Source organism: Cimex lectularius, unplaced genomic scaffold, assembly GCF_000648675.2.
Source record: "Cimex lectularius strain Harlan isolate CLEC.00 unplaced genomic scaffold, Clec_2.1 scaffold146, whole genome shotgun sequence".
Taxonomy (NCBI): Eukaryota; Metazoa; Arthropoda; class Insecta; order Hemiptera; family Cimicidae; genus Cimex; species Cimex lectularius.
Genome location: NW_019392741.1, coordinates 178,579 through 205,499, shown reverse-complemented (window position 1 = coordinate 205,499; position 26,921 = coordinate 178,579). Strand labels below are relative to the sequence as shown.

The 26,921-nt window shown below is 36.5% G+C and overlaps 1 protein-coding gene across 2 annotated transcripts in view; it reads left to right on the top strand.

The window, feature by feature from the left end:
• LOC106669928 (lissencephaly-1 homolog) overlaps positions 1-26,921 on the top strand; it is a 45,020-nt gene that overhangs the window by 13,703 nt on the left and 4,396 nt on the right. For both annotated transcript variants that reach the window (XM_024227087.1, XM_014399810.1), the window contains exon 2: positions 13,114-13,224. In XM_024227087.1, the coding sequence (XP_024082855.1) occupies positions 13,187-13,224 (38 nt within the window). In that variant the 5' untranslated portion in view covers positions 13,114-13,186. The remainder of the gene's footprint in view (positions 1-13,113; positions 13,225-26,921) is intronic.

Here is a 26,921-nt window from a genome sequence, read left to right as displayed (position 1 = left end):
AAAATGGCAAAAAAGGAGGGAAAACTCAAAAGATGGTGTTGAGATAGGAAGTTGGTGTCCGAGTGGATCGAGGTCGTGGGTTCGAATCCCGCTCGTGCCATTGACTTTTTTATCTCAACTAAAAACCTTAATTAATCGTTAAATCTCATTCTTTCTTCTTCTCAACTTTGCTAATATGAAGTCATTGTTTAGATTAAAAATGAACCACCAACTAAGTCTACCTTCCTTTCTAAATACACAGAAAGTAAAAAATCTAGTTACAACAATTTTTTTAAAGAAATATTTTATGCTTCATCACAGTGGGGCCAGTTAATTACTTTTAGTCTCGTTAAAAAGAATGTGGTGTGAGGAAAAGTTCATTTACCTCCTGGGTGTCCTCCTCGATTGTGTTTTTCTTACGTGGTGACGCTTCGATGAAACGTAGAGATATTTTTGTATAAAATCCCTCGCATGTAAAGATAAGGCCCGATCATTTTTTTCTCTTGGGATAGAGACATGAAACACCCTTGTGTTGGAGAGTTACTTAAGTTAATTATTAATCGTTCTACCCATAGGGTACACATTTGAGAAAAGAAATGTTAATAGTTTAAAAATAATCGTAGCATATTGATTAGAAAATAGCGGAGACGTTTTTTATATACCGAATGTTGGTCATGGCTCATTTCTACTCGTTAAGCAACATAAATAAATGTTAGAATGGGCATTTCTCTTTATTATTTACTTTTATATCGCCAAGTTGTGATATTTTACGAAGAATCGCTTCCAGACTCAACTAAATGTGTGGGGTAAAAAACTTAAAAAGTAAGGTGATATCACAAGGATTTTCATAATTTCTTTGGCGACACGGCAAAGTTGTAACTCATGGGCCTGGAGAAACGCGAATAGTACTTTGTCTCGTTTAATTCCGAAAAAGTGAAAATCGCAATGCGTGAATTTATCGGTCAAAATACGTTAAGTGCTATAATGTGGTAATAACCTGAAATGTGATAGAAAGTTATCGATAAGACAGGCGATAGATCATCATTCATAGACCATCTATCATTAACCGACATTACTTTCTAATGGTCATTGGTTGGCGAATCCCCTTTATTATGTGGAATTCGTGTTATCGTAGAACAAGAAGAAAAAAAAAGTATTCTCTTTGGTTGATACAATCTGAAAAGGTCAGCAAGCCACAGACAAGTGTAAGGTCGCAACGGTATTAGATTTACTATCCACCCGTTCTGAGGATGTGGGGGCACTGCATTCTTACCAGCGAACATTCACATGTCTTACACTTGCATAACTTTTTTTACTTCTTCGTTAAATCCGCGTTGATGCTATAGGTGCACGGATTCAGGGACAAAAAAGAAGTGCAAAATGTGCGATAAATTGCTGGTTTAAGTGTTAAAATTGTGTTTTTTTTTTAATTTTGACACTTTGTGTATTTGTGTTAAGAAATGCTTGATGTAATTGTTAGAATAGAACTAATTAGCGAGGTTTGATTTGTATGTTGGTCGTTTCCGACAATTTGATCTGCCAGAAGACGCCTTTCACGAACTTTTTTAAGGACTAGACTAAAAGGAAATTACACCGACTAAGCATTTAATGTAACTAGCTTGACAGACCAAGACAGATGATGATCCTGGACCTAGCGATAGGCATTACCTCGCAGACTCCAAGAGGAAATCTCCCAATTTAGGATTGACTTTTAGTTTGATCGTTTCCGGATATTTTAACCTGCCTAACCTTACTGTTTTCGTCTGTCAGACCTTTTCAACCTTTTCACGAACAAGAAAATACACAGATTCTTCGACCAAACTACACGTTTATCACCCGCAGGGCCCTAGAGTTAACAGAATTTAGCTTGATCTGTAGTTCGGTCATGTTGGGCCTATCATTGCGGTTTTATAGACTGTCAGAAGACTTTCAAAATACAAAAGGACTAAACTGAAAGGAAATCGCACAGACTTAGCGCTGAAGATAACAGCCCGATAGACCAAAACAGCGAGTAGGATGACCCTTGACTTGACTTAACGATAGGTTCATCACCTCGAAGACCCCAAGAGGAAATGTCACAATTTAGGCTTGATTTGTTGGATTGCTTGTTCACTCGGATTTTTCTCCGTTTGTTGAAGGTTTTAAACAAGTCTACATTTTAAATATAAATGCCTCCGCACACTGTTGTTCACAGATAGGGCCTTATCATAAGTGGATGATTTTGAAGTGAAAACGTCCAGTTTCACTGTAAAGTGTTTTAGTTAAGCCTGGTTGAACTTAGATATATTTACATAAGAAAGAGAGAGATAGAGAAAAAAAACATTTCAACAAAACAGTTTCACAAGAAAGCCTAATCGAGGTGTTTAAGGATTCATACCCTGCTACTTCAATTTCACTCGTGTTTTCATAATTAGTATTATGCCATTACAATTTCCAACCATCTTTATCTACAGGGTCGGTTTTTTTGGAAGTTTTACTCATAAAGGTGGTCATTTGTGTAAATTTGTACTGGGATTTGACGACCACCTGTTCTTTGTAAGAGGTGATTAAGCGAATTGCCATCTCTGGCTCAAGGTGCCTTAAGGCGTAGCCGGTCAGCATATAAACACCCACTCTCATGTCTCATTAGCATAAAGCAGAATTGCTGAAACATAAAATACCAAGCATGTTTTTAAATCTGTGAGGTAATGAATTCCAAATGTCAGTCGTACGAGCAGCCTTGATTTTAATGTTATATGCTCATTTGATTTATTATTTTACGTTTTTTCCAGCATCATTAAACTTAGCAGGATCACTTATTGGTCGATTATTCTATTTCCTGATTTCTTTAAATAGAAAAGAAATAAATCATGTTCATAGTCAAGGTTTTGTGTACTTAACTAATATTTGCGAAGTTAATGTACTGTTTGAGTAATGTTTTATGTTCTGATTTGTTTTAGAGATAATGAATTAAAAAAAAAATACTTCTCTGCTGTATCGAAATATTTTACTTGATAGATCAAAGCTCTAATTCTTCTACTTTAAATTTAATGGCTATTGTAGTTGTGAACACTATTGTCCAATCAGTATTATCCAGTTAAAAGTTATGTTAGGTTATTTAAGGCTTGGCAGATTAGCCGTTTCTTATCGTTCCGAGTGCTGCTTCTTGTAAATATCTTACAGTGAGATCTAAGACTGTACTGACTGATAGTACTAAGTAGTTCCGATTGGGTTTTATTTGAACAACAAATCTTGCTTTCAGTTGTGGCTTCTTGTTGAAGGAAGTCCGGCCAAGTAAATCCATAATTTGACCGATTAGCAAACCTGTCACTATTCAAAGATTGTACTAAGTGAAAGTGAGCCAGTTTGGGTGAAGGACCTTTGCCTAGAATGTTGAACTTAGGACTATTTCATTCTAGTCAACTGTTTGTGATGTTAAATTTCTTTAGCACCATCAGATTCTTTTGTGCTTCAGCACCAAAGTCTAAATGTATTCAGTGAGATAGTTCTCCTGATTTTAGTGCCCCTTGTCAATATTCGAAGATAGTTCTTACTGAGTGAAAATAAAACTGTTTAGAAGAAGGGCCTTTATTTAGTATGTCGAACTTCTGACTCTTTTTTTTTTTTTTTTTTTTTTTTTTTAACGAGGTTGGCAACAGCAGAGGTTAAATCAACCCTCGGGATGCCGGTGTTTTTGAAAAAAAGGCCATTTGTAAGAATGTCGGGTTCGAATGCAGGGCCGCTGGATTCGAACCCGGGACCTTTACCTTACAGTGATGAGCGCCATGTCAACGCCTAAACCGTTGCGGACACCGACGCCCCTGAAAACGAACTTCTGACTTTTTTCATTATCAATCGGTAGTGCAACTCTTTTTCCTTTATTTAGTTTTACCATCTGATTCTTGAATGCCCCCATCAGCTATCTAGAAGTTTGCAGACAGATGGATTCCTAATTTGTGCATGGGTTTCTTCAGATTTTAGTGCCCAGTTAGCAAACCTGTCAGTATTCCATGATTGACCTCACTAAGTGAAAGTAAATAAACCAGTTTGGGTGAAGGACCTTTGCTTAGAATATCGCAATTCTGACTTTGTCTTCTCGTCAACTGGTTTTGCAGTTGTCTTTTATTTTGCGGGTTTTTAGTTTTACCATTAGATTCCTTCATGCCCTAGGGCAAAACTCAAAGATGTTTAGGTCGTTTTTGTCTATGAAATTTATTCTTGCGTTCTAATTAAAATGTAAAATTACGAGCGCTGGTTTTAGGTCTGAATATCTAGTCTCATCTAGCAACCAGGGCATGGAATAATTTCTTTTTTTGTTTTAGATCCATCGATATGCCAATTATGGGTGTTTTAGGGCTAGTCCAGAGTTGGTTCTTTTTGGAATTTGGATCCAATTGAGTGTTTAAGGGTTATCGCACTGTTCACGGGCGTCTTCCATTTTGGTTATTGAATCCATCGATGTACCAAGAATGTGTGTTATTCATTGTCTAAGCTCTTTGGTTATATGTTAGCCGACCTTTTGACCTTTCCATCTTAAGAGACTGTATGCCAAGAATTCAATGTGGACGTTAAACTTAGACCGACGAAACAAAAATGTGGATGACAAAATTTCATGCATTGATTTTATTTTCCGGTTATTTCGTCAGTATGTTTTTCTGATTTGACGTTAAAGATGATATGATCTGTGAAGAGCGAAAAGAACGAGGACAATGGGGATATTGAGCGTCCCTGAAGCTTGTCATGCGGCAAGGATAACAGGTTTATCTTAGGCTTTTTACGGAATAATTATGATTTATAATCCGTAATTAGATTAAAACGCTCGATAATTGTGTGTGGTTCGAGTTTCTTCGACTCTTGCGGTCTTCCTATGCGGCTCGTGCCACGTACTGGAGATTACACGACTCAAGTAACCCGACGCACGAAGAAACGGATGGGAAAATAATACGAAATTATCTTACTTTGCGATCTTCGAGCTAATACGGAACTTTCATTGCCGGGTTTTGTTATTCACAAACTTCAACACTTTGCCTGAGTAGAAAGTCTCACTTTCTCCAAAGTTGAAACACGGTGATAAATATCGCTATATGGCCATATTTGATTTGCACTTTTGATGACTATTTGTTTATGTCTTATTTCCTTTTATAGTTTTTTTTAAATATGGTTGTACATATTTAAAATGAATTTTCATTTGCTCTTTAGCCGTTTTATTATCAGATAGAAAGGGCTCTCACGGTCGATCCTGGGCCGATTTTTTTACCGTTACTCTTCTAAAATTGCCAGCTTCAAACTTACTGTTCTTCCGAACGTGCATATCGCATTAAAAAGAATCTATCAATTAAATGTTCATCTTCATCTGGTTATTATTTATTTCAGTCCTTGTCCTTCGTAAAAACTACTCTTAAGAAAATATAGAATAATAAACAACCAATTAGCGAAAAGAATTGTTAGTGGATGAACTGCTGGCTTTACCACAAAAAAAAAAAAATAAATAAATAAATCGTGGTTAGTACTTTCTTACATAAGCAAACAACTGTTCAAACAAAACTAAAATATGGAGTCGGTGATGTAATGATTGATGGACGGTGTCCATTCTGTCAGTTATCAAATAGAAAAGTGGATTGGTATGAGTTATGAAATGATTGATAAATTGATTTGATAGATTGTCTGAATGAATATGATTCAATGAATCATTGAAGCGAGTGTAAGATTCTCGATCGATTGATTGACGGAATGGATTGGTACAGTATAATAGAGTGATTGATCGATGGATCGAATGATTCAGTGGATAGAATGTTTGACTGAGTGAACTGGATCGAAATAGTACAGTAGGGTGAGTGAGTGATCGATCGATAGATTATGTAGTTGATTGACTGAGTGGAATATCACGAAATACGATAATTGAAAGTTGTGAACGAATAATCAGTAGATAATTCGATTTATTACGTACACCAGAATTGTACAGAGGAGATGAGAAAGTGATTGGTAGATCATTGACTGATTGAGCGGGTCGTGTTTTATTGATTGAGCGAAGTGGAATAGCAGAGTGAGTGATTGACCGAAATAGTACATTAAAGTGATTGACTGAGTGTAATTAAGGAAATATGAATGGTTGACCATAATCAATGAAAGATGGATTAGAATGATTGTGTCGAGGAGAATTTTTCAGTCGAGACGAGTGAAGTGATTGACTGCGCGGGGTGGTGCTTTGTTGACTGAAATGGAATACAATGTGTGATCAATTGATTCACTGAGTGAAGTGATCGATTCATCGATCGGTTGGCTGATTGAGGAGGGTTGTGTTTCATTGGCTGAATGTAGTGGAATAGCAGATTGGAAAACAATTTGTGATCAATTTATTCATTGAGTGAAGTGAGTGATCATCGATCGGTTGGCTGATTGAGGGGTGGGGTCGTGTTTCATTGGTTGAATTCAGTGGAATAGCAGAGTGGAGTACAATTTGTGATCAATTTATTCATTGAGTGAAGTTATTGATTCATCGATCGATTGACTGATTTAAGGGGATCATGTTGGTTGATTGAATGCAGTGTAATAGCAGAATGGAGTGCAAGGTGTGATCAATTTATTTACTGAATGAAGTGATTGATTCATCGATCAGTCGATTGATTTAAGGGGGATCGTGTTGGTTCATTGAATGCAGTGTGGAGTACAATATCTGATCAATTGATTCACTGAGTGCAGTGATTGATTCATCGATCGATTGATTGATTCATCGAATGACGTAATCGAATTCTACAGTGGAGTGAATGTGTGAGAAATCGATTGATTAATTGAGCTCAGTGAGAACGTAATAATGTACTGCTTTCAATTGCGTATGTGTAGCCTTTCATAAATAATAACAAATATTTTTGTATAAATATTCTTATATACTTGGATGAAGAATGTAGCTGTTAGTACTCAAAGCCATAACATCATGATGAGTCTTTTAGTTAATGTAACATTTTGTTTCTCTAGCCCACTTTAAACTTTAGGGCCGACATCAATAAAATAGAAAGGTGTTCCGTGATTATTATTGCGATAAGATCGCCTCTCTTTAAACGTTGAATTGAGTTTCACGAGGAGCTATCTTGTAATACATGTATACATAAGCCTCCTGAGGGCGAATTATCCAGGTTTATTGGTTTCCTTCCAGGTCACGTCCCAATCCCATGTGGAACAATGAATTAAAGGTGAATACCAAGTGTTCATCAGTAGGGAGACGTACCTATTTTAAGGTCAAACGGATCTGAGCACGGGTAAAAATAAATGCTAGGGCTGGAACATTTATTTCTTATATAAAAAACCATAATAGTAAAGTTCTTTAAACCAGGTTGTCTTCATATTCCCTTGGCTTGTTTAATTATTAAATATTCATAGATGAAAATGTACTTAATGTTACGTTTGCTGAGAATGATTAAGTTGATATTCTCCAGCGCTGCTCCAATCTCACTTAGATTTGACTCTTTTCCTGTTTTCGATAAGACACAGTTGATAAGAGAACACCAGGAGTCAGCGTGATTTCCCCGACCCTTCGAATCGATTTAATTACGTATGCAAATTTTACTTCCTGATCTTGCATATTATCCTATCATTTCGTTAATACTTCATTACACTGAAACGGTGCAATCTTAAGCTAGAATTAGAATAGTGCTGATGAATTTTTTTAGCATGTCGACCAACATAAAATCAATTCAAGCGAGGGCTGCTGAAAAAATAATAGTTATTATATTGGTTACGGTGAAATTTAACTGTTCATCTTCCCTATTTGAATCTCATTGGCCATTAACGCACAGTTACTTTAGAGTTTTAACAGGAAACACTTCAAACGAATATACTTCGCACGATTTACTCATTAGGGAGCGACTTGGCAACTAAATTGAATTTAAGAATTTTAACCCACATTAAAACTCATAATACTGCGATAATTACAAGCATGTCTTTGTTTCCCAGTCTAGACCCATTCTTCTGGCTAGTCGGAACAAAATTCATCTGTTTAATTTCAAAAAGTAAGAATGTGAGTCACTTGTGAAGATCAGTAGGCGAGCGTGCCAGAGATATTTTGGCCAACTTTACTTCGTTTTAGGCAGGACAGAGTACTTTGAGAAAGGCCGACGACCAATTATAAGCCATTTGCAGAAACTCGACATTACGACAAAATAAATTGAAAGAAAGTCGACTTTCTGTCTTTGTGAACTTACTATGCTAAAAGTTTCTTTGAACTGAATATATTTCGATCATAGGGAAGGCCAAATGAAAAATCTATCCTCAATTACTTAGTCAACCTTCCAAGGACCAGGTAGTTTTCTTATTAGAGAGATAAGAGCTGTTGGATCAGGACAACGTTGGTGAAACGACAAAAATTGTGTAGATAATTTTAAAGAATACAAATTAAATTGTGATGATGGTAAAAGGTCTTGGTTTTATAGCATCGATCCTGGAGTTGATGTTTTGCTGGGCAATCTTTTAATTTGTTGAACATCTCCGTCAAATTGTTCCGAAATTTATTGCAACCATCAAGGATCGATTTGCATTAGAGAAAGGAAATGGAGATTTATGACTTCATGATAACGCAAGGCGTCGTATTTTCGTCGGTGACGCGGCAAAAATTGTGTCATTTAAGGAATTTTCCTTAAGCACTTTCGTGTTGTTTTCAATCTAATAAAATTTTTAAAAAATGTGTTTTATAAAATGGAATTTTCTCTTGCGAAATAAGGAAATTAAAACATACAGTGAAACAGAATATGTAATAAAAAATCATGCCAGTTTACAGCGTAATGTTTTTGGAGAAATCTTACATTTTTTGGGTGAGTTCCAATACTTTCTAATCTTAAAATGATTGAAGAATTATAACAAACATCTTACTTGCATCATCTTTATTATATTTTCTTATTATATATTGAAATTTTGTCAATGTCATCATTGGGATTAAGGCCAGAGTATCCATTTAAGAGTGGCCTCTAATGACTTTTAATTATTAATATTAATGTTTTTCAACATTTTTGTTCCTGATTTCCTGATTATTGTATTTCCTAGAAAGAAAACGAATAAATCACTTGATAGGCTAAAGTTAGGTTTTTTACGCCTTCTTCTTTCAACCTTTTCGTCAACAAAAGTTCAAAAATCCTGGGAGCTATAGGCTAAAGCTTGTATGTTTTAATTTCATGTTTGCATGTACTTTGGCCGACAAGAAATTTTGGTTTGCGTAAACCAAAATTGCAAGAAGCCGAGTAAGCGATGGGGTATTGCTGTTTCATAAAGTAAAATTTCATGAAGCCAAGTAAGCGATAGTCTTAAGCCAGGATCTTTTAAGTCTTCTTTTGTTTGCCTGTAGATTGGCCGATCAATTTTTCCATAAACTAAAATTCATGTCTTACGCTAGGATCTGTTAAGTCTTTTGTTTGCCTGTACATTGGCCGATCAATTTTTCCATAAACTAAAATTCATTTCTTAAGCTAGGATCTTTTAAGTCTTCTTTTGTTTTTGCCTGTAGATTGGCCCATCAATTTTTCCATAAACTAAAATTCATGTCTTACGCTAGGATTTTTTAAGTCTTCTTTTGTTTGCCTGTAGATTGGCCGATCAATTTTTCCATAAACTAACATTCATGTCTTAAGCTAGGATCTTTTAAGCCTTCTTTTCTTTACGTGTAGTTCGGCCGATTAATTTTTCCATAAAAAACAAATTCATGAAGCCGAGTAAACGATAATCTTAAGCTAGAATCTTTCAGTCCTCTTCTGCCTTCGTATAGTTAGTACTGTGAATTTTTCCATACACTAAAAATTCATGAACCTAGTAAACGATAGGCTAATGCTAGAATATTTACGCCCTCATCTGTTAACGTTTAGTTTGGCCGAGACGACTTCAAATTCAAGAACCCAGTGGGATTCAATGTTCAATGGAGCGAGATGCTAAATCAAGCATCTTTCATGTGCAAATTCCTCTTCTGTTTGTGTGTAATTTGGCCGATCAACTTGTCATAAACTAAAAATTTATGAAGCCTAGTAAGTAAGCGTTAGGCTAAAGCAAGGATCTTTCAAGTCTTTTTCTGCGTGCGTGTAGTTTGGCCGATCAACTTTTCTATAAACTAAAAATTGAAGTACCACAGTGAATGGTAAGATACACTATGGTTTGCTAAGTCATCTTTTGTTCACGTGTATTTTTATGTTGACACGACGTTTTCATAAAATACAAATCCAAGTTCCCAGTGGGCTATTGGTCAAAGCTATGATCTTTCAAGTCCTGTACTGTTTTGTCTATCTGACACGACTTTTTCAACTAGAAATTCATGAAGTCCAATGAACACGATGCCTATAGAAAGTCGATCGGGCCTTGTATTTTTGGAGCGTCAGAGCGTGATGTTCCAAACAATTCCTTTTGCCGAAATGAAACCATGGTCGTGGGAAATTTCGTATTCATTTTTTTCTCCCGAACATTTCTGCTCATCCTTTTGCTTGACGCCAACCATTCTTCCTAACGGTGACGGAGTCGTTGACCTTGCTGAACATCGTCCCGGCCCCACACGGCTTCGGGAATATTAAGCCTCGGGTCCATCTACGCCGAGGAAGGTCCCGTAACATCTCCGTTTAGGGTTTCGATAACCTATTTTCAAACAGCGCATGGTTTTTCTCATCTCGTTTCCTTTCGGACTGTTAAATACAGCGCTAACAACGCATTTGTCGCCCTTTTGTTTTGTTGCCTTTCCCCGTTTCCCTCTGTAAAATACTTTCCTACATCGGATAGGTCTTTCTAATTGGGTTTGGTAAAAGGTTGGTGAAATGAAAGTGGCCCGGTTCCTTTCGCTTTCTTTGCTGGCCGGTTGAGGGAGTCGTTATGGAATGATAATCTCCAGCCTGGGTCAACATTCGGCACACCTGCTTTTTACGATTTGTATTTTTTGTTTATTAAAACACTTTGGCCCTTTAATATTTTTGACCATTGTTTTATTTTGCGAGGTTTTTGAAAAGAAAGTCAAATTACAAACTGTTCTAAAAAAAATTAGCCAGAAAAATATATGAAATTGATTTTGATTTTGTCAGTTTTCTACCATCTGACAAACCTATCCTATGATAGGAAACTATGATGCAATCACTAGGGACAGCAGTGAGGATTGTTGGACATCCGTGGCTCGGCAATGCGCCAGACCGTGACTGGCAACAAAAACTTGAGACACCGGTCCAGCAAATCAACTGCCTTAGCAAACCAGTGCAAACACTACTTTATCAAATGAGTCAGTAAAAATTCATATGCAATGAGAGGCAAAAAATTGGTCACTTAATATTTTTAATTATCTCTTAGCTAATCCTCAGTTGATTGTCTTACAACAATATTTAGTCCGTTTTAAAGGGGTAAAGGTAAATAAAACCAAAGATAAAATCTCCCACTTGTGTTTCAATTGGATTTTGTAAATAATCTTTGAATAGTCAATATTTTCTTTGTTGGTTTTTCTTTCAAGCTTCTTTCTAACGTTCCGATGGTTTGATTTTTTAAAGTGGTCCCATTTTTAAGTTTCGATTTGTTTGAGTGATTGTTTAAGGCTTCGGCTAGAATCGAAGTAAAGATGGAAGATGGAAGAAGTCAATCGTATGTGGCCAGTGCTTAACATCCCCAGAACATCTGTCCGAAGGGTCTTCCAAGATACTGGAGTTTAACGATGAAAATAGATTATCGACCTGCTGGATACAAGAAGTTCTTTTCAGAGGATCTTCGGAAGAGGTCAACACCTTGACCGATCAATGTCACCTTGTACATTGGTCAATTGGTCTGAGCAAGATTGGACTAAAATCTTGTTTTCTGATCTTGTTTTGTTTGAGGTCTTCTGAAGGTTGATGATATATCTCAACGTATTCACTCCGGAAAATCTGGAAGTGGTCGTGTTATGGTATGGTTTGGGCGTTCATTTCTAAGGGAGGTCACACAAACTCGATCTTCATCGAGGGTTCCCTAACAGTTGCGCTATACATTGAAGATGTGTTATCAGAAGTATATAAGAAAAACCCTATGCTAAATCAATTCCCAAAGTGCGAAAGTTGTACGCGTTGAATCACAATCCAATTGATATTATTCAACCAGAGAAATCATAGAAATCACATTTTCATTGTTTGTTCGTCTAATTGAATTAATTCGAGGTTGTCGTTTACCCAGGGCTTCTTGTTATTAGGCTGCATATTCTAACTCCTGGGAGAACCTTTGCACCGCTTTCACTTTGGAAACTCGATTTCCAGGGTTTTAAAATGCAATATAAAAGTTACATTTCCTTTAACGATGTGTAACGGAATGTTTTTATGCATGTGTATTAAGTCTGTTCTCAAGAATCTCTAAAACATTCAAGATTTCCAGACTAAAACTAATAAAAAAAAATCACCATAAAGCTCTGCTATATCATCAATTGTTTACCCACTGGTGCTATATAATTATTAACATTATATACATTCCAAAAATAAACCTTAAGTTTGCATAAGGAATTTTTTTTAAACGAAAAACGGAATGTCATAAGTTTTTCCTCAATTTTAATCTATATCATAAATATATTATAAACAAAAACAAATCTCAATTTTTAGCACAGGTCGCTAACTATATTGTTTTTATAATTTATAATAAAGTGTCATTAATGATTTTATTGTACAAATTTAGAAGATGAAAATTTCTTCTGTTAAATATTTAGCTAGCACTTGTACCATTGTACATATTAAATTTCCTGTTTTTATGTGAATTCAAACAATCATTCAAGCATGAAACAGCCAATATCTGTCTTCATCAGACAGTCATATAAAACTGGGTCTTGCCATTATATAAATTAAAAATAACCTAATAAATATTATGTTATAAGGAGGGAAAATTCAAAAGGTGGGGTTGAGATGGGAAGTCCGAGTCGATCGAAGTCACGATAGCAGCGGCGTATTTAGGTCGAGGGTTCGAATCCTGCTTGTGACACTGACTTTTTTATCTCAACCAAAACCTTAATTAATTGAAAAGAATTTGGTCAAGCGGACCCCCGAAACCTAATAAAAAATAAAATTATAAGTTGCATTTGCAATCGATTAATTGCCAAACTAGTTAGCAATCTTTATAATCAAAGAAATCATAGTAAGATTATTTTATACAATTTGGATTTTCGTCTCAACCTTGTACGCTAATATTCGAATTATTTTTTTGTTTCAGTGTAATGGAGCCTGTAACAATCTAATCGAACAATTCATCAGGAACTACTGTCATCTAAAAACAATCGAAGATCATGAAAATGGTGTTGTCTCAACGTCAGAGGGAGGAGCTGTAAGTATTTTGTTTCAAACTGCACGACTTATTTTTTGACAGGAAAGAGTTTTGCTACTTGAGCTTTACTAAAAGTAGGTTCGAGGTTGGTCTAGTCTAGAACATTAAATCATATTTAGGCCACTACGATTTAATGTTTTTGATTAGGCTGTTAGTACATTTATTCCTTTATTCTTCTTGGTGATGTAACCTACAAGAAGTCACTTTCCGAAGCAAACAAGTTTTTCTTCTTCACATTTTACCAAGTTCCATCTACATTATTGTTTCGAATAATATAATTCCTTATCTATTCCTATGCAGTGAAAAATAATAGTTGTTTGAACTTCAAAATTTAAGGTTTGAAACGAATTTTCATAAGTCCTAAATGTATAGTTTGATTTTTTCCTGGACATTTTATCTACTTTTTGTGTCAAGTAGGTTAATTTTATTCTACACTTCGTCGAAACAGTGTGAATGGAACGTCTAAATCTTTATCTTATTGCTTCGTCCATTTTGATAGGCATCCAAAATCTCCAAAACAACCTGGTATCTTGGGTGCCAGGGCAAAGGGGAATTCTGGGTAATGAGAAAGCAGACAATCTGGCCAGAGGATTTCTGCAATACCATATATAGGCCCCGAACCTATACTTTGGATAACAAAAACAAACATAGAATCCTCCATCGCAGAATGGATCCAAAACGAAACAAAAGGAGAAGTGGATAAACTTTAGCGGCGCTAGACACAGCAAACTTACGATGAAACAATCCTCACCAAGACTGGCATAATCATTGCTGCAATTCGAGCGGGCCAAACTCAGAGGAGTGGTAGTACTACCGGTCACTGGCATCTGAGAAAACATCTACACAACATGGGCATATACAACGATGATCCCATCTGCAGATTATGTAATGAGGAGGAGGAAACAGCCACCCATATCATCTTCGAATGCGAAGCAACAGCTCAATGGAGATTTAACCTAACAAAAAAACTTAGGGAATCAAATTGCAGCAGCGACAGTCTATGATGTGATACTTCTAAGAAGGATTGAGTCTATTGCACTGAACTAAGGAACTAGGAAGGTACAATATGCCAGAAGGCTGCAGTGCCTGGGGAGCACAAACCCCGCTTCCTAGTATCCTTTTTTACTATACCATACCATTATGATGGTCCTAATTATTATTAATAGATTATTAGTTTTCTTATAATAAGGAAATTTTTTGTTGCGCTTGCTTGTTTCATGTTGCTTATGAATCGACAGTAAAGGGAATTAGAACTTTTGGTTTCTTACGATTAAAAAACTTACGATGAAAGGTATAATTATTCTATGTTTAAAAAAATTGATGCCATACGCGGTATATTATCGTTCCTTCTATTATTTTTCTTCAAACAATTTGTTTACTCGGAAGTTTAAACCTATAGTAGAAATAAGGTTTGGAGGGTATCACACTGGCAAAATTTGTCTTAGTTTGGCATGTCTGAAGCCTAACCAGCCCAAAAATAGTTAAACACGAACATTATAATGAATATAATGAAAATAAATCTAATATATGAGAAAGTTTTTCTTACTTTTATAGTGTTGTTGTTGAAAACACCTGTTGGAATCAACTAGTCGAAAGTCATCTAGCATTTATTGATAATGAAGAAAACTGTTTTCTAATTGATTGTTTTGTGTAGAAATATTTTTTGTATTAAAAATGGATGTTAGGCAGTCTGTCAATTAACCAGACTATCGTTAAAAATCAGGCATTTTATTGAAATCAATCACGCTATCTTTGCTTGTAACAAAAGGTTCTTTCCAATTTTTGGCCTCATTCTGAATACACCACTCGTCCATATAGTTGAGATCGTCCATCAACTGAATCAAGAGGTCGGTGTGTTTTTTAAGTTCGATTTTACTCCCTATCTCCCTCATTTCAACTACGTCCTTAAAGTTTTCTATGACCTCTTTCGGCGGGGTGATGTTTTCTTTCAAACAGTCACGAAAGACTTTCAATGTGTATTCAACTTTCTGTTGCATCTTCAACGAGTCCATTGCGTCGAAGCCGAAACATCGTCTCGCCACGTTGATGTGGTCGTAGATGGAGCATCTCTGCCTTCTAGACAGTTTGTGGGTCTCTTGGACGACATTTTGTAGTTGTCTTAAAAGGCACAAAACTATTTCACACTTGGTCATAAAATCGTCGTAATTGAATCGCGCTTCTTGGCTCATCGAACGGCACCCTCCTTGAACGAAATAAGTCAGCACTGAAATGTCACGAGTGCTCAACGATTTTGCGCTGATGGTTTCCTTTTTGTCATATTCTTCTTCGGTTTGTGCTTTCTTGGGTCTTACTTTGAACTTCCTGTAGACTCTCTGCAACCTCCAATAGCTCTCGTCAATCTTCAGTTTGATGTCTTGGTCTTTCGTTTTGGACGTCGACGACAACACTGAAATCCAATCTATCACGTCCCTCTTCATCACCGGTGTTATTTTCTCTATCTGAACCATCTCCCAAATGTCTTGCAAACACTTAATGGATGTTTTTTTGAGATCCGGCTTTATGCCTTCCAAATTTATCAGCCTTATGAACGCCTCGATTGACAGTATGACGGATTGAGGCAATTTTTGGCCCACTTCTTCCAAACGCTGCCGTAGTATGGCGCGTTCCCATTTTTCGTTCGGACGCCCCAATGATTCAGTGATTTTTCTGTATGTTTCTAAGTATTTTTCAAAATCTTTTTGCTTATCGTTTGCCATTCGACCTAACCGCAAATGCCTAAATAAATTTAACTATAACGAACAAAACAAACTACTTCATAAAATGTTTTATTCAAAAATTTGTCTGTTGGCTTTCACAAAACGTATGATCTATACTAAATATTAATTCGATAGTTTTCGTTGTACCTTGTGCCGGCCACTTAGGGAAATGGCTGACTCTCTTTTGACTTAAAGTCATGCATTAAAACATTTTTAAAAAATCAATCTTCATTTACGCCTTGGAATAGTTTTTTGAAGTTTTCATCTTTATCATAACCCATTCGATTTATTAGCAAAATAAATTTAGCAAATTATTATTTTCGAAGTTGGACTTTCAAATAACATGTGATCTCTGTATTTCAAAACTTAATTTAATTCCGCTGTTGACGTGTTTTTAGAAAACCATTTTCTTTTTGGTTAAATTAATCGAAAATATTAGTTTTGTAAAGAAGTCGCACACAGTTGAACGTTTGCTTTTAACATTATCTGTTAAGGTGCTGTTTGAAACAGATCCGGCTTCGGGTCGGTCTTTAGATTTTAGCATCGCTGTGAAATGTCAGGGATCGACCTATCCCCGGAAATGTTAACAAGTTATCGAGGCGTTTCAGAGCACTTTCCATCAAGCCCTGAATCATTTGGCGTTATGGACGTTTTACGGATGAATGGAGACAAATGTTCAATAGAATTACAATTAATTAAGGTTTTTAGTTGAGATAAAAAAGTCAATGGCACGAGCGGGATTCGAACCCACGATCTTCGGCTAGATACGCCGCTGCTCTACCACCTGAGCTATCGTGACCTCGATCCACTCGGACACTAACTTCCCATCTCAACCCCACCTTTTGAATATTCCCTCCTTTTTGCCATTTTTCGGGTTCGAATCCCGCTCGTGCCATTGACTTTTTATCTCAACTAAAAACCTTAATTAATTGTAATGTATTAAATGGTCAAGCGGACCACGAAATTAGTGAATTTAATGATTTAAAAATGAAGTATACTTCACTAAAGCTCTCCGTGGCCATTTCATTTGTCGTCGAGAATCCAATCACGATTACACGACATTTGAAAAATAGCAAAAAGGAGGGAAAATTCAAAAGGTGGGGTTGAGATGGGAAGTTGGTGTCCGAGTGGATCTACGTCACGATAGCTCAAGTGGCAGAGCAGCGGCGTATCAAGCCGAAGATCGTGGGTTCGAATCCCCCTCGTGCCATTGACCTTTTTATCTCAACTAAAAACCTTAATTAATTGTAATGTATTAATTGGTCAAGCGGACCACGAAATTAGTGAATTTAAGGAGTTCAATAGAATCGTAGCCGCACATCGCTCGGCAAGTCTGTACTTGTAAAGTCACACAGTTGTACATTTGCTTTAACATTATCTGTTAATGTGCTGGTGAAACAGAGCCGGCTTCGGGTTTGGTCGTTTCCGAACATTTTTGGTCCGTCTATCATCGCTGCTTCGGACTTGCAGACAACCTACCGGGTACGTCACCCAGCAAACCTCCAAGAACAAACGCATACGTCTACTATACTTGTTTTCCGACATGACAGCATTAGTAGGTTTTTTCCTTCTCCCGGACCTTAAAAAGACATGTTAATTGATTTATGAAATTTTTAAATTAATCAAAAACCGTCATGTTACTTGCCAACAGCGTTTCAAGACTTATTGGGCCAAATACACTCGGGTCACCATACAAATCCAACAATTGTTTCCTCTGGTTATCATACTCTGGGCCTTCTAGTATTAGATGACTGGGATTTGATGGACTGTCGCATGTTGGGCAGTTAGGGAAGTGCTTATTCCAATTCTATGCTTCCTAGAATACTTCCCCAAGGCCATGGTTAGTTTTCATTCTGAAAATAATAGAATAGAATTCGTTTTGCCTGCCTCCTTCCGAAAACCACGGTTTTGCTTTAAGCTTCGGGAATAAATCTCGTTAGTGTTCGCCAGCTGTTGCTGAGCTGTATTCTTTATCCCATAAATTGGAACGAAATTGGTTGAAAAAAATTTTACCGTCTGTTTTAGGAATTTTCAACTGATGGGATACACCAGATACAGTGGCCTCCTTCGCCAATGCATCCACTGTTTCGTTATGATGAATACCTGGAAGGCCTTTAACCCAGTATATTATCATAATTTTTCCAGCTTTTTTTTTTTTTTTTTTTAGCTCAAAGATCAATTTTGGTAAACATCCGCGATGATATAATTATTGACTTTACAGCTTGGGGTTACCTTACTTATACTATCTGCAGCGCTTCTACAGTCCGTTAAATACAGAATTTAGTTTCATTCCTTTTTTTTTAATGTATTCATGCGCTTTAGCTATGGCGGTTAATTCCGCTGTGTAGACAGTGATTAGAGTTTTGTTGATTGATATGGTCGTTGATTTTTTGAACAATTCGATCGCCAGTCGTCTAATGAAAATTGGACAATCGCCTGACTAAAACAGTTCATTTTTTAGAATTATTGTAATGAATTTTAGTAACTATCAAATACAAATCATGCTCCCTTATGCTTCAGACGAATATACACACACTACTTGACTAGAATGCTTTTTAACATTTAAGACTTCTTTTTTCCTTCCTTGGTCTGTTTTTAAATATTATTATTCATAATTTCCCACATCTTTTCAGATACAGACAATTTGCCATGTTATGTACACTTAACATTGATTAATTAATAAAGTTCAGCAAAAATATTCTTCACCATTATTATTTTTTTTTTATAGAATATTTTATACTATCAGTAAAACCGAAGCCAAGAATGGCTTTATGTTTATTTAACTATTGGCACAAATAGCATTATCTTAAGTTGTTCGGATTATTTAACGATTATTATTTATATCGAGCATGAGCTGTTTCTCCATGTTTTTGGGTTCTTGGTAACTTGAAAAGTAGGTGGGAATTTTGTTGAACGTAATCCTGCCATGATTGTACAATGTAAGCGATTAAAATGGGACTTTTGTATGACAGGGCAAGGAATAAAAGATTACAATATAGCTCCTAAACCAAGTCCTGGTAATTGAAACAGGTTGCCACTTGTCAACGGACTTTTATAAAGTTTCCGCTGGAACTGTTATACGAATTAAAAGACTCCTTGTCGAGTTTCCTTGTCGATTGAGCCGTCTACGGTTGAAATCTTTAAACGGAAGTTTATACAACGAAATGGAAAGAGAAAATATAAGCTGACGTGTCCGGCATGGCTTGGCATGACTAATCCATCGATTTGCCGTAGAGAGGTCTGCACTTGAAAATAAGAGGAAAATTTACAATTACTTAACGAGCAACTATTTTTTTTTAACTTTGTTACAAGAAATATTTACACGCAAAGCTGCTCTTCCAAAGTTATCCTCGTTAACAGCTAACTGAATTTTCATGAGAGGTTTGTTCTGCGCGCGAGTGAGTAATGAACGAAAATAGAAAAAGTAAGTAATGAATGAAATAAAAAATGAGAAGTAGATAGAGTTGGTAAGAGATAAGTATATATATGGATATGGAGAGATTTAGGGAGATAGATCGATAGATGAATGAAGAGTGAGAATAACCGATTAAAATCAATTAATTCAGTTGGATAGAGTGATGAATCCATGTTATTCACATTGAGTCGATGAGTGAGTGCGAGCAAGAGGAAAAGGGAGAGAGATATTGATACGGAGAGCAAGGAGAGAGAGAGTGAGAGAGGGGGAGAGTGAGAGAGAGGAAGATAGGGATAGGGAGAGAAAGGAATAAAGGGAGAGAGAGAGAGATAGTGAGAGATGGAGGAGGATAGGAAGAGGGAGTGAGACAGAGAGAGTGCGAGTGCGAGAGGGAGTGAGAGGATGATATGGTGAGAGGGAGAGAGAGGAAGATAGGGAGAGAAAGTGGGAGAGGGAGAGATAGAGGAGATAGGGAGAGAGAAAGAGAGAGGGGGGAGAGAGGGAGTGAGAGGGTGAGAGAGAGAGAGAGAGGAAGATAGGGAGAGAATGTTGGAGAGTGAGAGAGAGAGAGGAAGATAGGGAGAAAGAGTGGAAGAGGGAGAGAGAGGAAGATAGGGTGAGAGGGAGAGGATGATAGGGAGAGAGAGTGGAAGAGGGAAAGAGAGGAAGATAGGGTGAGAGAGAGTGGGAGAGGGAGAGAGAGGAAGATAGGGTGAGAGGGAGAGGGAGGGAGAGGAAGATAGGGAGAGGGAGGGAGAGATAGTGAGAGGGAGAGATAAAGATAGAGAGAGAGAGAGAGGGAGAGAGAGGAAGATAGGGTGAGAGGGAGAGGGAGGGAGAGGAAGATAGGGAGAGGGAGGGAGAGATAGTGAGAGGGAGAGATAAAGATAGAGAGAGAGAGAGTGAGTGAGAGAGGATGATAGGGAGAGGGAGGGAGATAGAGAGAGATAGCGTGAGAGGAGGAGAGGGAGGGAGAGATAAAGATAGAGAGAGAGAGTGAGAGAGAGAATGAAAGAATATGTTTTTATTTAAAAAATCTTGCAAATTTAGGTCGCGAACGACCTCCCTTACAACGAGCGAGGAAAGAGAAAGAGATAGACAGATAGCTTTATATATTAACTGCAAAATAATTTTAAATTCCTTATTTTTTTATTTGTCTTTCTAGTTACAACAAATTTTAAACTCAATGCTGCTCAAAAATGTTCGTATCTACACTTCAACCTGATACGTTCGTTCACTTACCAACTGGCAATGTTTAAAAATTAGTGGATGTTCATGTTATTTGATATCAACTATGATTATTTGACTTTTATTATGAACAGTGTAATGAGTATTTTTAATTAATACGCAAATTCTTTTTACAAACGGCTGACTTTGCTCGTGTAACAATTTGTTTATGCTGCTTTGTTACTACGACCCTTTAGCCCTCCTTCATTTTATAATTGTTTTGTGAAAATATGAGTTTTATTATTTTAACCTTTACTACAAATTTCCCGTGACCTTTTGCATAACAAAATATTTCCATTTTTCTTGGGTTTTTACTATGGAAAGCTCATATCTCCCAAGAAAAAGCCATTACAGTTCTTAAAATTAGAGCTAACGAAATGAGAATATCTGAAGCAATGGAAATCTTGTTCACAATTATTTGGTCTTTCATTGGCGAAATTGTTTTCATGCAGGGAGCTCGTGTTGTACTTTTGGGTAAACGTATGAGAAGACATCACTGTCAAACTGTCATCACTGTAGATCATAAGTGAAACTTGGGAAAGAAGCAACAAATCGTAGTGATCGTCCTGAATGATAAAAACGGTCTGAACGTTTCCTTCTTGCATTTAAGTTCATAATACACTTGCAATACATCAAGTTTGTTAATTAGCAGCCCAATACTTCCTGTTGCTTTTGAAGTCTACGCAGTTTACACCAAATCTGTAAATAATCTTTTCACTCCAAATTGTAAGGTTTCTAAGCTGCAAATGCGATTTGTACCGTTGACGTCCGTATGAAATTATGTAATTCTACTAAAATAAACCGAGGGACTTACCAGTCCGAGTGAAAGTTACGTGCAAAAAATTTATTCCTATAGCATCCCTTTTTGAAAAATGTATTACACAACACAATACAAGGTTTCTTTAAAGCATTTACCGCTATATCAATTGAAATCATATTCAACTATAAAGTGTGATACTAAATAGTCTTACATCATGCACATAACACTATAATAAAGGTGAGAGTAAGAATGAGGGATAAGATAATATATATGTAGAGTGAGAGAGAGGGAGATATTGATTTATTGAAATATTGTGAGTAAGGGAGTGAGATCGATTAATCGATTGAGAGATTTAATTTTAAGAGGGAGGGAGACAAATTAAGATTGAAGAAGAGCGATATTGGGATTGAGCGAGAGAGAGAGAGAGAGAGAGAGAGAGAGAGAGAGAGAGAGAGAGCGGGAGAGAGAGAGAGAGAGAGAGAGATTAATCGTGAGGGAGGTTGAGAAGGAAAGAGGGGGAGAAAGACAGAGAGTGAGTGAGAAAATTAGGAGGGTAGAGAGTGATTAATCGTGAGAGGTTGAGGACGAGTGAATAAGTGAGAGACCGAGAGAGAGAGAGTGAGTGAGAGACTGAGAGAAGGTGAGTGAATGAGTGAGAGAAGGTGAGTGAATGAGTGAGAGAGAGAGAGAGAGAAAATGAGTGAGAGAGAGAGAGTGAGTGAGTGAGTGAGTGAGTGAGTGAGTGAGTGAGTGAGTGAGTGAGTGAGTGAGAGACCCGGGAGGGAAGGAGTGAACGAGAGAGAGAGAAAAATAAGAGCTAGAGAGAGAGATATGAATCGTGAGAGAGGTTGAGAGGGAGAGGGACTGGGAAAAATATTAAGGAAGAGAGAAAGGGTGAGAAATTGAGGAGGAGAGAGTGGAGTCGCCATTTGAAATAACTGAGAGGAAGAAACGGTATCGGGCGTTAAGTTCTAGAGAGGGGACCGGTTAAAATAAAGTGATAAGCGAGAATAAAAAATAATAAATGAAGGGAGAGAACGATGGGAGAATGCGAAAAATAAAAATAATGATGAAATAGAATGGGAGGAGAGACAGTAAGAGATGATAATTAAGCACAAGTGTTCGGTGAGAGTAAGAAAGAGTGATAAGAGAATGAGCAACAGATTTTTAAAAAAATAGAGTGAGAGAGAGAGAGAGAGAGAGAGAGAGAGAGAGAGAGCGAGAGAGAGAGAGTAAATAAGAAAGAATGATTGAGTAAGTGAGATTAGAGCTGTTTCTATGTGAAGACGACTAGCACTATAAGCACGATCATGTAATCTTAGGTCGGCAATTTCGCTGGCGTGAGTTCATTTATCCCTTTTTTTAATTTCCTTTCTTTATTGCTTGTGGAATTCATAATCTGTTGTAAGTCCTATTATAATTTATACGTTTTCTTCTTAAAATAGATTTAAAATGGGATTACATTGTTTAAAATTATAGTTAAATTTATGGAACCGAGGAGTTGAACTAAAAACTTTTTTTTTGTTGAATTTTAAATTTATCTTGTTATTTATAGGCCAGTAAGGTATTACTCCTAGGAAATAATAGTAAGAATTAATTTTGAAATGGACAAAAAAGATAGCACATATTTAGAATGTTCTGTTAAAATTTAAATTAGTAGAAAAACAACACTTAAAATGAATAACAAAATTTATTCTTTGTTACCTATCATCCTGGCCTGCCTTACCTCGGTGATTTTTATTGGTTGAAACGCGTTTCGGCCATTTCACCATCTTCAGTGTTTGGGTCACCAACTGAAATCACCTAAAACAGTCATAACAAAACAAAACAGCGAAATTCTGAAACGCGTCTTAACCAATAAAAATCAGCATGGATAGGCAGACCACAGGAGGAAATCTCACTATAACAAAATTATTCCAATATCCGGTATAGACTCCATCTTTCTTCAGCGCAGTTAGCATTCCATTTTGGAAGGTAGAGGCGACGAACATCTTGAGAAAATTTCTTTCTTCCCATTTTTGTTGGATCGTACGTTTCATCTCTTCTCTGTTCGGGAAGTGGCGGTAACTCATAAACAGCATTGTCAATATTTTCAATTATATTAAAATCTGAAGACATAGCTGGCCATTCCAAAGCTCGAGTTTTTCTTTGAAAAAAAAAAAAAAAAATCATGTATGGGCAGTAGTGTTGTCGAAAAATTCTTCACTTGGTATTGTCTCTGAGTACCTTGTTAATAGATTTTATATTAATTGTAGATATTGCATGCTGTTCATTCTATTAGAAACAAAAACAATTTTTGTTTTCTTATATAGCAGATGGGACCCAACATAATCACATGAATGCCTCCTCCAGCTACTTGCATTTGCGAAAATACCATTTCTTCTTTCATTAGGTCGAGGAAAATGTCAAACCATCACGGCCGTTGGGGTTAAAAGTTTTCCCACCCGAAAATGGGGTTTTTCGCCATTCCAGGGCGAACTGTTTATGGCCTTCCTTACCAACTTTATTTAGCGATGGTAGCCGTTTCATTTTCTAGATATGCGAGGCCACCATTTATGACCATCCTCACGATTTTTTGCGATGGTTAAGGAATTTGCTGTTGGTTAAGACCGATAGCCTACCTGGTATTTTCTTTTTTCTGGATTATGTAAAAAGGTAGAAATGATTTTCCTCGTATGTTTACTGATGAAATCGATCGATTTTTCAATCTTAATATATATATTTTTTGTTTGACTGGGGCTTCCGACATCTAGGTCATTTCAGCTCCCAACTAAGTCTGTATTCATACAAATAAATACATTCATACACATAAATATATCCATACAATATACTCATTCCGTTTGGTCGGTGGAGTACTTGATATTCCTCCACCGACCTATACTCAAACTAATCTAGATAGAACTTTTATAAATATTCCGCCATCGACCCCGAACACATTCATACGCTCTCAACGTTCGAGGGTCGATGATGACGTTATATTTCACCCTCACCCTTCGCCATTCACGCTAATAAATACATGCACTCAGACAAAACATATAGACCCAACACATAAGACATATTATATACAATAAAAAAAACCAATTTCCCCTAAAAAGCGGAACAGGGAACCCCGAAACTCGCTGCGTGCTCGAGTACCATCTTCAGATTGGATGGCATGCCTACACACTCCCTGTAGGGAGCCAAGGCATGACATGTTTACACTTAATATTATTGCGCGTTCAGAAAGCACCAAACACTGACACGACCCGTTAAAACAATTACATCGATAGCTGAACAACAAGCCGAGTTTTCCAAATTGGTAAAAAATTGGATTTAGGTATTGTTTTTATTTCCAAACACAGGTGTGCTATCTTTTTGTCATACCTCAAAATCTATATTCACTATTTTTTCGGGGATTAAACCTTTACTGGCAATTAGTAACAAGTTCCAATTGAAGTTTAGCAGAAAATTTTTAAAATTTTCATTTTAAAAAATTAAGGAAAACAAAATTGTAATGTATAGACAAAATACTAAGATAGCTATCCCGGACATTATGAGTCGTACAATCGATGGGCATAGAACTTTAGCCCATACTAAGTACTATCATAGCTATCATCATTGATAGCTTCATTCTCTTCATTAATGCAACCACCTTCGTTCATCATGAGTTCTCAAGCAGTATTAAAAAAAACAAAAAAATCAATAAAAAAACTGTCACAAGCTTTATTGAAAACAAGGAAATACTTTTCAAATCGATCGTTCTATTTTTAGTGAGTAGCGTTTAATAGTATGGCGGTCAGATCTGAGGAGGCGATGAATATTTTATTTTGTCCAGCCCCATGGGTTTGAGGGGGTCGATACTGGGACCACTAGCGGTATTCAGGAAATCGGCATCCTTTGTCTTTTGCCACCTTCACCGCTGGTATTTCCAGTCTGGCGTAATTCGAGATTTTGAAATGCCGAACTTCGTGACAAAGTCGTGAAGTCCTACCTGGGGCAGGATCGATTTCCTCTCCCAGCAACGCGTTTTACACCATATTACACAAATCGTTGTCGTACATGTAAACTAGAAATTTGATTTAACACTTTTTGTTTTATTTCTTAAGAAAATTTAATATTCGAATTTTGGGTATGAACTCTTGCATCATTTCGTGTTATTTAACGAACTGTTATTTATGAAGAAGTAGGCTGGTTTTACGTAAAAATCTGAGTTCTCCTATTTAAACAGTCTTTATCTTTATTGCCATTAACCAACCTCCGTTTTTATAAAAAAAATGGATATAGCAGGCAAGAATAGAAATTAACTAGAACGACGGCTTGTATAATTGTAATAATGCATTTAAAATAATTAAAATTATACTTCTTGTAACTTTAGTCTTGTAGATCGAAGTTCTCAAGCCTAAAAGCGCTAGGCCATTTCAGTCTGCAGTGCAGAAAGACAAGTCTTTTAAAAAATCCATGTTACATAATAAAAATTACAATTAAAATTTTGTTGACGGCACTCATGATTTAGGCTAATAAATATGTTTATTCATAACACAAACAACTAATCAACTATATAGAATAGAAGACCCCTTTTTGTTTCACAAACTTAGAAAGAAACTATATAGTGTTCAAACCTTGAGTGGTTTAAAGTGTGAGTCGCACTTGAGCTATTTCATAGGTAGTTTTGTTTCATCGTTTCAACTTATGCTTTAGCTTTCCAATTCATGTAAGTTGGTTATTTATTATAAGTTAGAGTCTGTGAGATTGTACTGGCACTAGTTTAAAAAAATTACCAAGAAGAGGCATAACACACAGTTAAATATTTACTTCAACGCTGCAAAAAAAAAAAAATTCAAGGTGAATTGAGACTTTGTGCAACATAACTCGCAAGTAGGGGATGGAATGTTAAGTGGGTAATATTGAATAATGGAATGAAAAGGCAGAATTATTGTCCACGGAGGCCGTTACAGGAAATTGACCAATAACGTTTAGCAAAGTCTTCACCCAAAGTTACATTGAGAGAGTGGTTTAGAAAAATCATAAGATGGGAGGATGAATGGAGAGAAAGTAAAACAGGACTGTACACAATGGAATTTTTCCTGACGGTTGAGGCTCGTATTGAACCTGCCCTATTTCTGAGGATTTCAAAATGATAGGTCCCGAATTGTCATGTGAAGATATAATCTATTCAGATTTGGAATTTCATAAAACCACCTACATCATTGTATATTACTCAAACATGGCCTAGTTTGCCCTATTAGACGAATAAGGAGCACCTTCATAAAATGTTAATATAAGGAAGAACATTGGTGACTACCTACTCCAATTCTCACTATTAATTAGAAAAAAAGAATACTTATTTATGCAATTCTAAAAAAAATGTTATTTTGTAAACATTTTATTTTTATTTATTATTATTTTTTTAACAAGGGTATTTCAACAAGTTCTATCTTGGGATGCCGGTGTTTTTGAAAGTTATTTCTTACAATTACTTAAGGTTTTTGGTTGAGATAAAAAAGTCAGTGTCACAAGCGGGATTCGAACCCACGACCTTCGGCTAAATACGCTGCTGCTCTACCACTTGAGCTATCGTGACCTCGATCCACTCGGACAT